Source organism: Drosophila navojoa, chromosome 3, assembly GCF_054131105.1.
Source record: "Drosophila navojoa isolate 15081-1374.11 chromosome 3, UAZ_NAV_1.0, whole genome shotgun sequence".
Lineage (NCBI taxonomy): Eukaryota > Metazoa > Arthropoda > Insecta > Diptera > Drosophilidae > Drosophila > Drosophila navojoa.
In genome coordinates, this window is record NC_142891.1 from 10182589 (window position 1) to 10198136 (window position 15548).

Below are 15548 nucleotides of genomic sequence, written 5' to 3' on the forward strand. Positions count from 1 at the left end.
ACTCCACTTCCACACGTGTGTGCATGTCTGACGTGTGTGTGTGTGTCCTGCGTTAAGTATGCTTTATTATTTGCGCATAATTAGCGCATTTCAATTTAGAACAAAGTCGAATTTGCTGAGACTTCCCCAGCGTAATCTTTTGACTTTCTGCTTTTGCTGCAAAATGCAAGTTTTCTTATAGGGGGTTTTTTGTTAAAAAAATTTAGCCAATATATTCTGATTCTTACTTAGAGATGTAAGAAATGAAGTGAAGAAAATAAATACATATAAAATGAAGTCATTTTATAATTTAAGTTCAGCAGCCTGATGTTCTTATTTTTCATATAATACATAGAAAATAAATTGGAAATGAATATTAAACGAAATTTAATTTTTATTTATACATACATACATATATTATTCTTAGAAACAAAAATTTTTTTATATATAATATTCTTATTAACAAAATTGCAAAAATCGAAAAATGTCTTATAATTACAAAAATTCTTTAAAACAGAAAAAATAATATAGTTTTAACAATTATGAAATATGTTTATGCATATACATACAAAAAACTCTTTTACACTTATTAAATTCACACATTTGGAAGAGGTGAAAGCTATTAGAACAGTTAGCAAATACACTTAACCAATTCAAGCTTTGAAAGCTTACCGGAAAAACTTAAGCTTAAAGCTGTATTGTCTATTTCATTTTGAAACATGAATTTATTTGAAAATTTGGGTATAAAATTGAAAATAAAATGTTTCATTGTTATGCAAAAATCGAAAATATGTATATGTGGACTATAAACGCATATTCAAGATGATGTGTAACGGTGGCGTATAGCTTTGATAAAAATTGATTTGCATAATATTTGGCCTTACACAAAACCAGGCTAACCCTCAAATATCTTGCAAAGTGAACTCAGAAAACATGTAAATTGCCGACTAATTTTAAGATGTCGATGATATTTTAAGTTTATATTTGTTATGCAATTTTAAAAATATCAATATTTTTCAATTTTTTATAAACTTTTTTCCCACAATAAATTTACAATCCGACCCAAAAAAAAAAAAAAACAATAATAATCATAATAAATTTTATTGAAATGAAACGAGCGCTGAACTCCAGTTTTTGGTACTCAAAAGCATCATAATACATGACTTTTACAAGCAATATATATTTTGGATACTACGGCCCTTCACACTAAATAAAATATACAACTTTTAGGTACTAGAGCCTTGTTTGTTAGAAAATACATATGTATCTTCAAACGTTACTAACACGCTCTGAAATTTTCTGAAGGTAAGACCACAACATAAAGTAGTTCAACAAATAAGCTCTCATATTTGGGAAATTCAATAGACATTGACGGATAGAATCACAGCAATTTATTTTTTCTACGTAGTTAGTAAAAGGCAATCGATATCATTATTAGATTTGATGGTGCTTAACATTTGGCCGAACATTCATCGCCTTCACAAATGTCGCAAAGCTTCGATTCAACTTGGTAATATTCAGTTGCCTTCTTGTTCGTATCGTAGTAATCATAGAGGACAATCGGGGCGGGCTTCTGATTGGCAACAGCATGAGTCTTGAATGCTTCGATGGGTAGGCACTTGATTTCTCCCTTGGGCAGACTCTCAAAGTAGATGACCACCACAGAATCTTCATTCTTGGTTTCTACCAGCTGCATAAAGACAAAACAATAATAATAAAATCGGTTCGTCGAATGGATGATGATCATTCTTCAGACTTACCCTGACGCGTTCGATTTCCTGTATGTCCTTGAAACTGTCCTCATCTACGGTATAGCCGGAGGGTAGAGAGACTTCCAGTATGGCCATGTTGGATGCTTTAGCCTTGCCCTCCTCTACATACTCAACGCATACGCTGAGTTCTAGCTTGGCTGGGGGCGAGTCCGGTTTAATAATAGCTTGAATCTTGAAGCTAGGTTTCGGCTCCTTCTCCACAATGTTGTACTGGTAGCTGATTTGTAGCAGGGCAGCGCCAGTTCCCTTCGCCTCGTACGACAGCGACTTGGTGCCTTGAGGGAACTCCACGGTTTGTAGTAGCAAATCGTTATCTTCTGTCAGGCTGAGCTTCTCAGTCTTTTCCCGCTGACCATGATTGGAGACGGACACGTCCCACCTAGCTGGCACGTAGCCGGACGCCTTGGCGAACTTTATGAGGGCCTGCAGGCCAGCCACCGTATCCTGCGAAGAGGCAAAACCACCAAAGCTGTTCCGCTGTGCCACCAGCCAGCGAATCGAATTAAGCACCGAGTCGGGAGTCTCCTGGCCCGATTCCAGCAGCGAGAGCACTGCATATGATGTGATTTCAATGTCATGACTCCACACCCAGCACCACCAGCGACCACATTTGCCGGAGCGCAACTTCTGTTCATCTTCCGTCCACCAGGTGCGATCTTCCTCTTGCTTGGCAAGCGCTTTGAGTGCAGCCACATGCTTGGCGGCATCTGGAGACTTGGCCCTCTGCAAAGCGTAGGTGGCGATGGCCCTGGGCAATAGATCTTCCTTCTCATTTGAGTTGGCACTCAGATAGGCTACGGCCTTATCAATGGCCGTTTGATTAGGCTGTTGTTGCTCAAGTAGAGCCAGAAGTACGTTGGCGGTAATCGTGAGGGCCGAACGCTGCGAGCCGTAGAAATATTCGCCATTTTCCGTGAAGCTTCCGTTGTCAGCCTGGCGGCTGAGTAGAAACTCATATCCACTCTCCAGTTTTTTCTCGTCCAGTTTTATTAAATCCCTAATCTGGCTGAATGAACGCAGTACATAGGCCGTCAGCCAGGTGGAACCGTTGCGCTCTGGATCCTCCTCACGCCACTTGCCTGGTCCAAAGGAGCTATAGCTGCCATCGTTGTGACGGTAGTGGAACATATTCTGGTATCCCTGCTCCAGATTGCGCTTTATGCGATGCTCCAGCTCTGGAGTTAACTTCTTCATGTACTTCAGATAATCATAGACCAAATAGTTGGGCACAAGCTTGGACATTGTCTGTTCGCCGCAGCCGCTGGGCAAGTGTAGCAACTGTTCTAGGTTCTTGATGACTGGGCCAAGGAGATCGCCAACAAAACCGAATTCGACATGCTGCGAGTCTGGTACAAGTTCCTCCGGTAGATCCAATTCAAAGCTGTCCTTGAACTCGTGCACATCCTTCAAGTTGACGAAGAATGCACGGTTCTTATATTGCGTCACACCTTCGGGCACTACCTTAAGGGTCTTGTGCACCGCATCTCCGGCTATAGGAGAAATGGCCGTGAATTTGAGCAGAATGCTGCCAATGATTTTCGGGCGCAGAAGGAAGGATGCGCCGGCTGCGGAATTGGCGCCCACGCGCACCGTCTGTGTGCGCTTCTGCTCGCCCAGAACCTCGTTGGAGACATCCACAAAGTCGTACTCATTGTCCTCGTTGCTCAGAGTCACCTCCACGTCCAGCTGCTTGGGCAGGTAGTTGAACACCAGAGCGGGCACATTGATCACCTCGCCGCGCTTCACTGAGTATGGTAGACGCACGGACACAAAGAATGGCTGGAAGGTCTTAATTTTCAGCTGGTCGCTGGTCACGCCCAAGCCCTTTTCGGGATGCAGTGAGAACGCCGTCAGCACCCAGCTTGTAATCGTATCGGGAATTTTTCGGACCCACTTCAAACACCCACTGGTATTTTCAATGTCTTCAAACAGCCAGGTTTCCACAAAGTTTTTTCGTACTACTGGTGCTGAGCCAGGTGCACCCGCAGCGAACCCTCCTGCGTTCCCAACTAAGGCACCCTCTGCTGCTGCGCTCATTGGAACTGCTGTGCTGAATGCCATGTCGTTCGAAACAAGTGCGGTCTTTCGCATAGCTCCACCCGCAAAGGTTTCTGCAAATTGTAAAATTTGATTGTTAATAAAATGATGAGGCTATCATCAAAGCAGAATAAAGCGAAGCATTCATGAGTCTTATCAACTTCATTCACACTTCTTACTTTTTTTCAGCTTACGTATGTGATAATCAGGAGCCGTGCGATTATAAAAGAAGTTTGCATTCGTCATGGTCACAACTCCACTACGTTCACCGGGATAGTAGGAGTAACCTCCTTGCCATGGTGTATGGGTATCATACCGTCCCAAGCGCCAGCCGAATGAATCCTTGTTGATATCGTTATTACTTCCCAGTAGCAAGACACTCTGATCAACAGCCATTAGACCAACGAACGACTGGGGTGCTGTCTTAATCTCTAGCTCAACATCTGCGCCAGGTTTGACCTCTTCTGGAGCAGTTACTTCAATCTGGTTTTGTAGCTCCACATCTGCGTGGAATGTATCCTCGGCATAGCGGAATTCACCAGTCTCATCCACATAGTAGACATAAATGCGACCGTAAGGTGCCATAAGGAACGTTGGGGTCAGGGTGATGTTATAGACCTTCTGAGGCTCACTCAGTACGACTCTTTCGGTTTGTAGAACGTTTCCACGTCCGATGATGTTGTATACGAAGTAGTTGAGGGGACGACTGGAGTTCAAAGTGACTTGATATTCCTCTCCGATTTTGAGGCTGAAATTGAAGTGGATGGTTAAAGGGGAGGCTTGTCAAATATATATACCAATCGAACCTCCATTTGTCCTTAGGTCTCTGCACATCGACCTTAAACCATTCTTTCTCCTTTTCTTCTTCATGAGGTAGAGGTTCAATTTTCTTTGGTTCCCTGTAGGGATAGGTTGTATACAGTTCTCGCTCCTCCCCTTCAAACTGTAGCTCGATGCTATAGTAACGCGTATAGTTTTCCATATCTGGCAAATCTGGTAACGTGACTTTAAATACAGCTAAGCTGGACTCGTTAAGATGGCTCTCAAACTCCAGCGTTTTATTCTCAATCTCCGGTAATTTTGATTCATCACCATATCTGGAGTGGCGAATACCCTCGGTGAACTTTGCCTAAAGATGAGCGAGTTGATTGAATGTTAATATTTTGTTGAGTCAATCATTTTCTTTCATAATTTACCTTGACAGGGGTCTTTGTGTCCTTAAGTAGGGTACCATCAACAAGAGTGATTTTAAAAATGATCTCGTGCTCCTTATCGGCTACAAATGAATAGCAGGAAGTGTAATCCACGCAGGACATTTCGTAACGATACGGATAAATATGTACGCCGCCCGTTTCGTTAAGTTGAACGCCTGTAAAGTCCTCTATAACAGTAGCCAAAATTTGTGCATACGAAGACGATGTTTTATATGGCAAAAAACTAGCGAATTCCTTAACATTAATATCAAATTTCGCCTTGCCGTTGACCATGTCAGCAGTTCGGATGAGAGCGTGCCCCGGCGTGTCTGTGCGGACAGATTCACCATTTACGGTGGACCAGGTGCTTGATTCGTCGGTGTGTACATTGAGAAGTACCTTGCCATTTACTGGTTTGCCATACGTGTAGCTGATAGAATGATTCAAGTTGTATTCGGGCTAGGAAGAGCATGGGACAAGGTTACTTACTTTGCTTTTACAACAACCTGCATGTCACCATCCTTCACTGATACATGCTGAGTGGCATCCATTGTGACGGTGTATTTGGGGAGTACGTACTTCTCAACTTCAAAATAGACCCGCTCATCCGAATATGAATCGCCATTCTGCACCGAAAGTGTCCATGAGCCCAAGAGGGCAAAGTCTGACAACTCGAACTTTCCGGTATAGACTCCTCCACGGGTCTTGATGTGCTTAAGTTCCTTGATACGATTGCGTTTGGGATCCTCGAACCATACAACTACATCGTCTTCGGCCAAACTCGGCTTAAGGTTCTCATCTAGGAAGATTACGCGGTAGTTGATGGTGTCACCGGGCTTATATTTGCCCTTATCGGTTTGTACCTTGACATAGGGCTTAAACTCTGCCAAACTGAGCTGCGTGGAGTTCTGGAACTCAAGTCCAGAGACACCCTCTGCGGTTAAGTTGTAGTCACCCGACTTAAGAGGAGGCAACGTGAAGGTGATCTGCTTGAACTCATCGGCATTTGGCAACTCGACCGTTTGCGTCTCATTGTAGGAGGGTCCCGTAATACCAATCTTCAAGGTAACTGGCTCCTTGGTGTGATGCACGGCCACAGACACATTGTAATCGCGATGAGAGTGTATGGTTCCCGGGCCAACGATTGTGTATTGTCTGCGGTGAGCAACGAAATATGAACTCAATTATAATCAGTGCAGATTGACATCGATTTCATAATGCCATAACACTAGGTCACCCATTAGCTTAGATTTACTTAATAATTACATGAGTTTATTTGTGTAGCCTAATTTACATTTTTTGTTCCAACTGATTACACTATCAGTTGACATTAAACGTATTTTGTTTTACATTGTCTCGTTTCCGAGAAAAAGTAAAACACTATTCGGCACATGCTTAACGGTAAATATTCCCAGAACCTGATCTGTTAAAACCTGCTTCGAGAGTCGGTGATGTAATATATGATATACGTATATATATACATATATATAAAAACGCGGATGGATTAAACAGAGTTCAAAAAACTGAACTGAGTGGCCAAGTCTGATTTTTAAGTATATTGCGAAATTGGGGTTTCTCTAATAAATACTATATAGAAATTCATTGTATGTATGTATGTGTGACATTGATTTTGAAGAAGATATAATATAAGTATAAACAAATAATGAACTGGCTTTTGTGGAGGCATAATTTAGACATGCAAATATATTTAAAAAACAATAAACGTGATTTGTTTATTTAGTAATGGGTTTTTTTACGACTGTTCTATCGTAAAAAAGAACTTTTAAAATGCAACTGCTAATGATCTGAGCAAATATACGTACATATGTATGTATGTAAATGGTCTTAGTCACAAAGTGCTAATAACTATACAAGCTGTTAAATAATTCTGTAGAAATAAACATAATTATATCAAGTATATAAATTGTATACATATGTACATATATTAAATATGAAATATTTTGTGTGTAAACTGGTTTCTAAAATAACATCATCTACGCATATTGTCTAATTCACTGAACCAATGTCCAAATACATATATTAATGGAATTAATTAAATTGTACATAAAAATTATCACATGAATATTAAAAATCATATTTAGTATAAACTCATGATGATTTTGCCCTTGGTAAACCAGCCAACACCAAAAATATGTATGTACATATGTATATATTCAAAATTATTTAGCAGAAAGATAGACAGGAGTTGTACTTACCCCTCACTTTTTACCGGATCGACCATATTTAGTAGGGCCAGAGTAGCACAAGCGATGACAGCAAAAGCGCCTGAGCGACGCATTTTGTTGGTTTAAAATGGAAATGAAGGAAAAACCAATAACTTGTAAATAACTGTATCTGTATAGACTGTGGCAAGAGTCAATTGGGAATTTTAAAAAATATATAATTCTCAGAGTGGTTTGCCAAGCGTTGCCACAACCGACCGGGCTCAGAGCTGAGCTGCGACTGGTTGAGCCGGTGACATACGAGATTTGTTATAGCTTTGTTTGTATGCTTGCTTGTATGTATGAACATGTATGTATGTATGTATATTTATAGGTAGAAATGTGTGCGCGGGGGCTTCGGGACTGCGGCCAAGCTAGAGATGTCGACGCTGACCGCGACGGAAAAAAGCACAATAATCATAAACAATATAATGCAATTAAATGTTTGCTGATCGTTAAATTTGTTTTCTTTTTAAATAAATTTAAAAAAATATATATGTACATACATATACATATGTACAAAAAATATTAAAAGAAATATGTATAATGTACATACATATTATACACATATATGTACAAAATATATATTAATTAAATATTTCGAAAATTAAATTGCCGATAATCTCGCATGGATTAGCACTTAAGCCTTTAAGTGCAATATAATAAAATCTTTATTTGTTTTGTGACTCACGCATACAACTAGACGATTAGTCAAGTTTTCTATATGTGATAGATTCTATAAATGATTTCATACAAAGCATTTCACAACAAACCTCACACAAATTATACGATAAATGTATGAGTTGAGCCAAATCTATAAAATATTCATTTGAATGTAGATAGATCTTTCTACAATATGATGAATTAACGTATGTACATATGTATGTATGTATGTATTAGTCATATAATGTATTTATCAAGCCATAACATGCAATTGGTTAATTAAATTTTAAAATTCAATGAATAGTAAACTCTGCAAAAAAAAAAAATTAATTTCATCTTTGTAATTAGCACTTTAATTGTTATATATTTAGCGTTCATTAAAGATTCAGTGTTTATCGCGTGCACAATAGATTCACTAGGTTTTTCCTGTTTTAATAGGTAGGCACGTACACAGGAATGAAATGTATATGTATGTATGTAATATATTCACATAAACTGGACACAAATTAAAATTATTGACGTACTTTTGTCACCGTGGAATTCCCAGAACTAATTTTTCCCGTGAACCACAAAATTTTGTCGCTGTTTGGTGAACAAATGTTGAGCGATTTGTTTACGGTTTACAGAATGTTTTGCTGTTGACTTGTTGGAGGGTCTTTATCTTTATTTCTTCGTTCTCGAAATAAACTTGCTTTTGTTTATGAAACACTCGACGCACTAATGGGCGTTTTGATCGGGAGTGCCAACCAAACCGGCGGATGGCACAAATGTCAGCTGGTATCTGAGAAATTCTCTCAGTTGCTCTTTGTTTTGACCTTCTCTCTCTATCTGTGTGTGTGTGTTTGCTTTTATTATTATGGGAAATATTCTCTTCAATGACGTCATCTTCTGGACTACGCTGTGTATTTCACATTGATACGGTAAACAAAGTTTCGTTCGCTCTGTGGCAAATGGTATTCCCCCTTTCGAGTGAAAGAGAGGGCCTAAGTTAGGCCGCCTAACTCTCAACCTGTGAAATGGGAAATTAAACATTTGATGATTAATTGTTATATGTATGTATATGTATGTGTGTATGTACATATGTATATGTATATCAGTGAAGAAGAGAAATAATATTCGACATGAAACATTTCGCAATTTTCATAACCTGAACTTCATTGAAAATGGGAAATTCAGGTATAATATTTAATGTTGAATATGCAGAAAGCATAGGTAAATACATCCGTTCGTCCGCTGAAGAGCTAGAAAGCTAAACTCTTGTTTAGGACAGTTGCAAATCGGGCTTAACGGCATTTTCTACAATATTAGAGCTAGAATCTGAAAACTTATCTACTAAATTGCTGATAGTATCGAATACGCTTTTTTGTGCTAAGACTTTAGTCGCTACAGACTTTTCCGGCTAGAAATTAAACATATTTTCAATTTGCCTGTATACATGTATGTATGTATGTATATTACAATTTAAGAGAGTAAGACCATCAAAGTAAATAAGTAATATTAAGATATAATAGCAAGCAATAAGCTACAGCCAAATCTATAATCATTTCTTTATATATTTAAGTAAATCATTTAACAATATTATCGAATGATCACATCAGTTGGTGCTTAGCACTTTGTCGAACATTCATCGCCTTCACAAATGTCGCAAAGCTTCGATTCAACTTGGTAATATTCAGTGGCCTTCTTGTTCGTATCGTAATAATCATAGAGGACAATCGGGGCGGGCTTCTGATTGGCAACAGCATGAGTCTTGAATGCTTCGATGGGCAGGCACTTGATTTCTCCCTTGGGCAGACTCTCAAAGTAGATGACCACTACAGAATCTTCATTCTTGGTTTCTACCAGCTGCATAAAGACAAAACAATAATAATAAAATCGGTATTCGAATAGATGATGATTATTGCAGACTTACCCTGACGCGTTCGATTTCCTGTATGTCCTTGAAACTGTCCTCATCTACGGTATAGCCGGAGGGTAGTGAGACTTCCAGTATGGCCATGTTGGATGCTTTAGCCTTGCCCTCCTCTACATACTCAACGCAAACGCTGAGTTCTAGCTTGGCTGGGGGCGAGTCCGGTTTAATAATAGCTTGAATCTTGAAGCTAGGTTTCGGCTCCTTCTCGACAATGTTGTACTGGTAGCTGATTTGTAGCAGGGCAGCGCCAGTTCCCTTCGCCTCGTACGACAGCGACTTGGTGCCTTGAGGGAACTCCACGGTTTGTAGTAGCAAATCGTTATCTTCTGTCAGGCTGAGCTTCTCAGTCTTTTCCCGCTGACCATGATTGGAGACGGACACGTCCCACCTAGCTGGCACGTAGCCGGACGCCTTGGCGAACTTTATGAGGGCCTGCAGGCCAGCCACCGTATCCTGCGAAGAGGCAAAACCACCAAAGCTGTTCCGCTGTGCCACCAGCCAGCGAATCGAATTAAGCACCGAGTCGGGAGTCTCCTGGCCCGATTCCAGCAGCGAGAGCACTGCATATGATGTGATTTCAATGTCATGACTCCACACCCAGCACCACCAGCGACCACATTTGCCGGAGCGCAACTTCTGTTCATCTTCCGTCCACCAGGTGCGATCTTCCTCTTGCTTGGCAAGCGCTTTGAGTGCAGCCACATGATTGGCGGCATCTGGAGACTTGGCCCTCTGCAAAGCGTAGGTGGCGATGGCCCTGGGCAATAGATCTTCCTTGTCATTTGAGTTGGCAGTCAGATAGGCTACGGCCTTATCAATGGCCGTTTGATTAGGGTTTTGTTGCTCAAGTAGAGCCAGAAGTACGTTGGCGGTTATCGTGAGGGCCGAACGCTGCGAGCCGTAGAAATATTCGCCATTTTCCGTGAAGCTTCCGTTGTCAGCCTGGCGGCTGATTAGAAACTCATATCCACTCTCCAGTTTTTTCTCGTCCAGTTTTATTAAATCCCTAATCTGGCTGAATGAGCGCAATACATAGGCCGTCAGCCAGGTGGAACCGTTGCGCTCAGGATCCTCCTCACGCCACTTGCCTGGTCCAAAGGAGCTATAGCTGCCATCGTTGTGACGGTAGTGGAACATATTCTGGTATCCCTGCTCCAGATTGCGCTTTATGCGATGCTCCAGCTCTGGAGTTAACTTCTTCATGTACTTCAGATAATCATAGACCAAATAGTTGGGCACAAGCTTGGACATTGTCTGTTCGGCGCAGCCGCTGGGCAAGTGCAGCAAGCGTTCTAGGTTCTTGATGACTGGGCCAAGGAGATCGCCAACCAAACCGAATTCGACATGCTGCGAGTCTGGTACAATTTCCTCCGGTAGATCCAATTCAAAGCTGTCCTTGAACTCGTGCACATCCTTCAAGTTGACGAAGAATGCACGGTTCTTATATTGCGTCACACCTTCGGGCACTACCTTAAGGGTCTTGTGCACCGCATCTCCGGCGAGAGGAGAAATGGCCGTGAATTTGAGCAGAATGCTGCCAATGATTTTCGGACGCAGAAGGAAGGATGCGCCGGCTGCGGAATTGGCGCCCACGCGCACCGTCTGTGTGCGCTTCTGCTCGCCGAGGACCTCGTTGGAGACATCCACAAAGTCGTACTCATTGTCCTCGTTGCTCAGAGTCACCTCCACGTCCAGCTGCTTGGGCAGGTAGTTGAACACCAGAGCGGGCACATTGATCACCTCGCCGCGCTTCACTGAGTATGGTAGACGCACGGACACAAAGAATGGCTGGAAGGTCTTAATTTTCAGCTGGTCGCTGGTCACGCCCAAGCCCTTTTCGGGATGCAGTGAGAACGCCGTCAGCACCCAGCTTGTAATCGTATCGGGAATTTTTCGGACCCACTTAAAAATCTCTGTCTTGGTATTTTCAATGTCTTCAAACAGCCAGGTTTCCACAAAGTTCTTGCGCACCTTGGGTTTAGGAGCCGATCCCGGCGCTGCCGCCCCTAATCTAACTGACTCGCCACTGCCCGGGGCCATTTGGGATGCAGTGAAGTACAGTTGACTGTCCATTACAAGTGAAGTCCTCACGGAATCACCTAGGTAGGGTTCTGTGAAGTTAGTTTTGATTAAAGTTTTGAAAATACGAGATTTTGCAAACATTCTGAATAAATTTATTCTTACGTAGAGGGTTTATAGGAGCCCTGCGATTATAGAAGAAGTTGGCATTCGTCATGGTCACAACTCCACTACGTTCACCGGGATAGTAGGAGTAACCTCCTTGCCATGGTGTGCGTGTATCATACCGTCCTAAGCGCCAGCCGAATGAATTTTTATTGATATCGTTATTGTTTCCCAGTAGTAATGCGCTCTGATCAACAGCCATTAGACCAACGAACGACTGGGGCGCTGTCTTAATCTCTAGCTCAACATCTGCGCCAGGTTTGACCTCATCTGGAGCAGTTACTTCAATCTGGTTTTGTAACTCCACATCTGCGTGGAATGTATCCTCGGCATAGCGGAATTCACCAGTCTCATCCACATAGTAGACATAAATGCGACCGTAAGGTGCCATAAGGAATGTTGGAGTCAGGGTGATGTTATAGACCTTCTGAGGCTCACTCAGTACGACTCTTTCGGTTTGTAGAACGTTTCCACGTCCGATGATGTTGTATACGAAGTAGTTGAGGGGACGACTGGAGTTCAAAGTGACTTGATATTCCTCTCCGATTTTGAGGCTGAAATTGAAGTGGATGGTTAAAAGGGAGGTTTGTCAAATATATCTACCAATCGAACCTCCATTTGTCCTTAGGTCTCTGCACATTGACCTTAAACCATTCTTTCTCTTCCTTGCGTGATAGGGCTTCAATTTGTTTCGACTCTCTGTAGGGATATATTTTACGCAATTCTCGCTCCTCCCCTTCAAACTGTAGCTCAATGCTATAGTAACGCGAATAGTTTTCCATATCTGGCAAATCTGGTAACGTGACTTTAAATACAGCTAAGCTGGACTCGTTAAGATGGCTCTCAAACTCCAGCGTTTTATTTTCAATCTCCGGTAATTTTGATTCATAACCATACCTGAAGAGGCGAATGCCCTCGGTGAACTTTGCCTAAAGATGAACGAGTTGATTGAATGTTAATATTTTGTTGAGCCAATCATTTTCTTTCATAATTTACCTTGACAGGGGTCTTTGTGTCCTTAAGTAGGGTACCATCAACAAGAGTAATTTTAAAAATGATCTCGTGCTCTTTATCGGCTACAAAAGAAGAACAAGAGCTGAAGCCCACGCAGGACATTTCGTAGCGATACGGATAAAGATGTACGCCGGCCGTTTGGTTGAGTTGAACACCTGTAAAGTCCTCCACAACGGTGGCCAAAATTTGTGCATACCACGCCGAGGTTTTATATGGCAAAAAACTAGCGAATTCCTTAACATTAATATCAAATTTCGCCTTGCCATTGACCATATCAGCAGTTCGGATGAGAGCGTGCCCCGGCGTGTCTGTGCGGACAGATTCACCATTTACGGTGGACCAGGTGCTTGATTCGTCGGTGTGTACATTGAGAAGTACCTTGCCATTTACTGGTTTGCCATACGTGTAGCTGATAGAATGATTCAAGTTGTATTCGGGCTAGGAAGAACATGGGACAAGGTAACTTACTTTGCTTTTACAACGACTTGCATGTCACCATCCTTCACTGATACATGCTGAGTGGCATCCATTGTGACGGTGTATTTGGGGAGTACGTACTTCTCAACTTCAAAATAGACCCGCTCAACCGAATATGAATCGCCATTCTGCACCGAAATTGTCCATAATCCTAAAAGGGCAAACTCCGTCAACTCGAACTTTCCGGTATAGACTCCTCCACGGGTCTTGATGTGCTTCAGTTCCTTGATACGATTGCGTTTGGGATCCTCGAACCATACAACTACATCGTCTTCGGCCAAACTCGGCTTAAGGTTCTCATCTAGGAAGATTACGCGGTAGTTGATGGTGTCACCGGGCTTATATTTGCCCTTATCGGTTTGTACCTTGACATAGGGCTTAAACTCTACCAAACTGAGCTGCGTGGAGTTCTTGAACTCAAGTCCAGACACACCCTCTGCGGTTAAGTTGTAGTCACCCGACTTAAGAGGAGGCAACGTGAAGGTGATCTGCGTGAACTCATCGGCATTTGGCAACTCGACCGTTTGCGTCTCATTGTACGAGGGTCCCGTAATACCAATCTTCAAGGTAACTGGCTCCTTGGTGTGATGCACGGCGACAGACACATTGTAATCGCGATGAGAGTGTATGGTTCCCGGGCCAACGATTGTATATTGTCTGCGGTGAGCAACAAAATAGGTATTTAATTATAATCAGTGCAACGATTTCACAATGTTATAATACTAGGTCACCCATTAGCTTAGATTGGGTTTTTTTTTATTTTGATACGATTTGAATTCCCTAATCGGCTTTTTGAATTAAAATAAATTATGAATGCCGCTTCCGAACAGAGATTAGTCTACATGCATACATAAATATTTTAGTTTAACGTTAGGTCGTTTTGCATTATCATTTGCACTAAAAATGGGAAATCAGGCTATAATGGTTTAGTGAAAATTATATAACAGACGGAAGAAAGCATCGCAGACCCAATAAGGTATATATGTACTTATATTTTTCATCAGGGCGATCAGAGATGATTTCTTTTAATCGAGAATAATTGATAAATTGATTTGGATATTTCTGCGTAGTTCCATACTATTAAACGTGGAGATTTCAGATTTATTGTGTATATGTATATACATTTGATGATATGCGCGTAAAAGAAGTGTAGAATGATTAGAATATCAGCTGCTAGGTTCAGACGTGAAACCTCTAAAACTTAATGCCGTTTTCATTCATGGTTAGAAGACATTAAAAAGCGCTAAGAATTGCCCAGCCCTTAAAGTAATTATGAAGTGTATAAGTTTAGTAAACAATTTAAAATGGAAACTTTAAACTTTACTTTCCCTTTATACAGGCTTTTCAAATATAATTCATCCAAATCTCTGATTAATAAATTACCCAATGAATGAATTCGATTGTGAAAAAAAAAAAAAACAAATAAATGTGGATAAAATGTATGAATCTAAGTTGGCATGTAGTTTTATTAAACAAGACTTACCCCTCACTTTTAACCGGATCGGCTATAATTAGAAGAGCCAAAACCGCACAAGCGTTAACAGCAAAAGCGCCCGAGAGACGCATTTTGTTTGCTTTAAGAAACACTAAGCTAAGAACCGATTGGAAATATGTATATACAAAAATTCCCAAGTTGATTTGCCAAGCGTTGCGACAACTGATCGGTCTCAAAGCTAAGCTACGACTGGTTGAGCCGGTGATATTCGGGAATTAATAAGTGGTCGAATCTGTCTAGGTATGTATTTTGTACATATGTATGTCTGTATGGGACTAGGTTTAGGGATTGATGTTATCAGCGAAGAAAGAAGAATTATATAATTAAAGCAGAATACAAAAAAAAAAAAAAAAAAAAAAAAAAAAAATATATATATATATATATATATATATATATATATATATATATATATATATATATATATAAAGACAACAAACACAGCTTTAATCACGGTGCTAGACTAGGATTAGGAGCAGCTATTATAATATTCTAGATGGTATCTATATACAAACGTACGGAGGCTGTGAAGCTGCCACGCATACACAACGATATAGTAATTAATCTCCAATTTTTAATTAACAAGACTAATGTTAACGT

The 15548-nt window shown here is 41.0% G+C and overlaps 3 protein-coding genes across 6 annotated transcripts in view; 1 reads left to right on the top strand and 2 right to left on the bottom strand.

Annotated features, from left to right (window-relative positions):
- Window positions 1-15548, top strand: part of LOC115564701 (prominin-like protein) — a 31453-nt gene that overhangs the window by 8810 nt on the left and 7095 nt on the right. The gene's annotated exons all lie outside the window — the stretch shown is intronic.
- LOC115562776 (thioester-containing protein 1 allele R1-like) lies at window positions 1356-8583 on the bottom strand. 3 transcript variants are annotated; one of them, XM_089257067.1, is made up of 8 exons: window positions 8391-8583; window positions 7198-7267; window positions 5471-6136; window positions 4985-5411; window positions 4595-4917; window positions 3968-4536; window positions 1740-3862; window positions 1356-1669 (listed from the first exon to the last, which is right to left on the bottom strand). In XM_089257067.1, exons 2-8 carry the CDS (start codon window positions 7221-7223, stop codon window positions 1430-1432), a joined length of 4374 nt encoding a protein of 1457 aa, XP_089113193.1. In that variant the 5' UTR covers window positions 7224-7267; window positions 8391-8583; the 3' UTR covers window positions 1356-1429. The 3 variants fall into 3 exon arrangements, with proteins under 3 accessions (XP_089113193.1, XP_089113191.1, XP_089113192.1); XM_089257065.1 differs by lacking the exon at window positions 8391-8583 and having other exon boundaries at window positions 7198-7459; XM_089257066.1 differs by lacking the exon at window positions 8391-8583 and having other exon boundaries at window positions 3983-4536; window positions 7198-7458.
- Window positions 9402-15136, bottom strand: LOC149091701 (thioester-containing protein 1 allele R1-like). Its single transcript, XM_089257279.1, has 7 exons — window positions 14940-15136; window positions 13448-14113; window positions 12962-13388; window positions 12578-12894; window positions 11966-12519; window positions 9779-11892; window positions 9402-9711 (listed from the first exon to the last, which is right to left on the bottom strand). The coding sequence occupies exons 1-7, from the start codon at window positions 15020-15022 to the stop codon at window positions 9472-9474; spliced, it is 4401 nt and encodes a 1466-aa protein (XP_089113405.1). The 5' UTR covers window positions 15023-15136; the 3' UTR covers window positions 9402-9471.

Bases quoted from the DNA above. Each gene is read 5' to 3' on its own strand.
- LOC115562776 (XM_089257065.1), bottom strand. From the start codon at position 7,280: ATGCGTCGCTCAGGCGCTTTTGCTGTCATCGCTTGTGCTACTCTGGCC. The intron at 4,918-4,984 runs GTAAATTATGAA...GCTCATCTTTAG, and splicing joins ACACAAAGACCCCTGTCAAG to GCAAAGTTCACCGAGGGTAT. The intron at 4,537-4,594 runs GTTCGATTGGTA...CTTCAATTTCAG, and splicing joins AGACCTAAGGACAAATGGAG to CCTCAAAATCGGAGAGGAAT.
- LOC149091701 (XM_089257279.1), bottom strand. From the start codon at position 15,022: ATGCGTCTCTCGGGCGCTTTTGCTGTTAACGCTTGTGCGGTTTTGGCT. The intron at 13,389-13,447 runs GTAAGTTACCTT...TCATTCTATCAG, and splicing joins CAAGTCGTTGTAAAAGCAAA to CTACACGTATGGCAAACCAG. The intron at 12,895-12,961 runs GTAAATTATGAA...GTTCATCTTTAG, and splicing joins ACACAAAGACCCCTGTCAAG to GCAAAGTTCACCGAGGGCAT.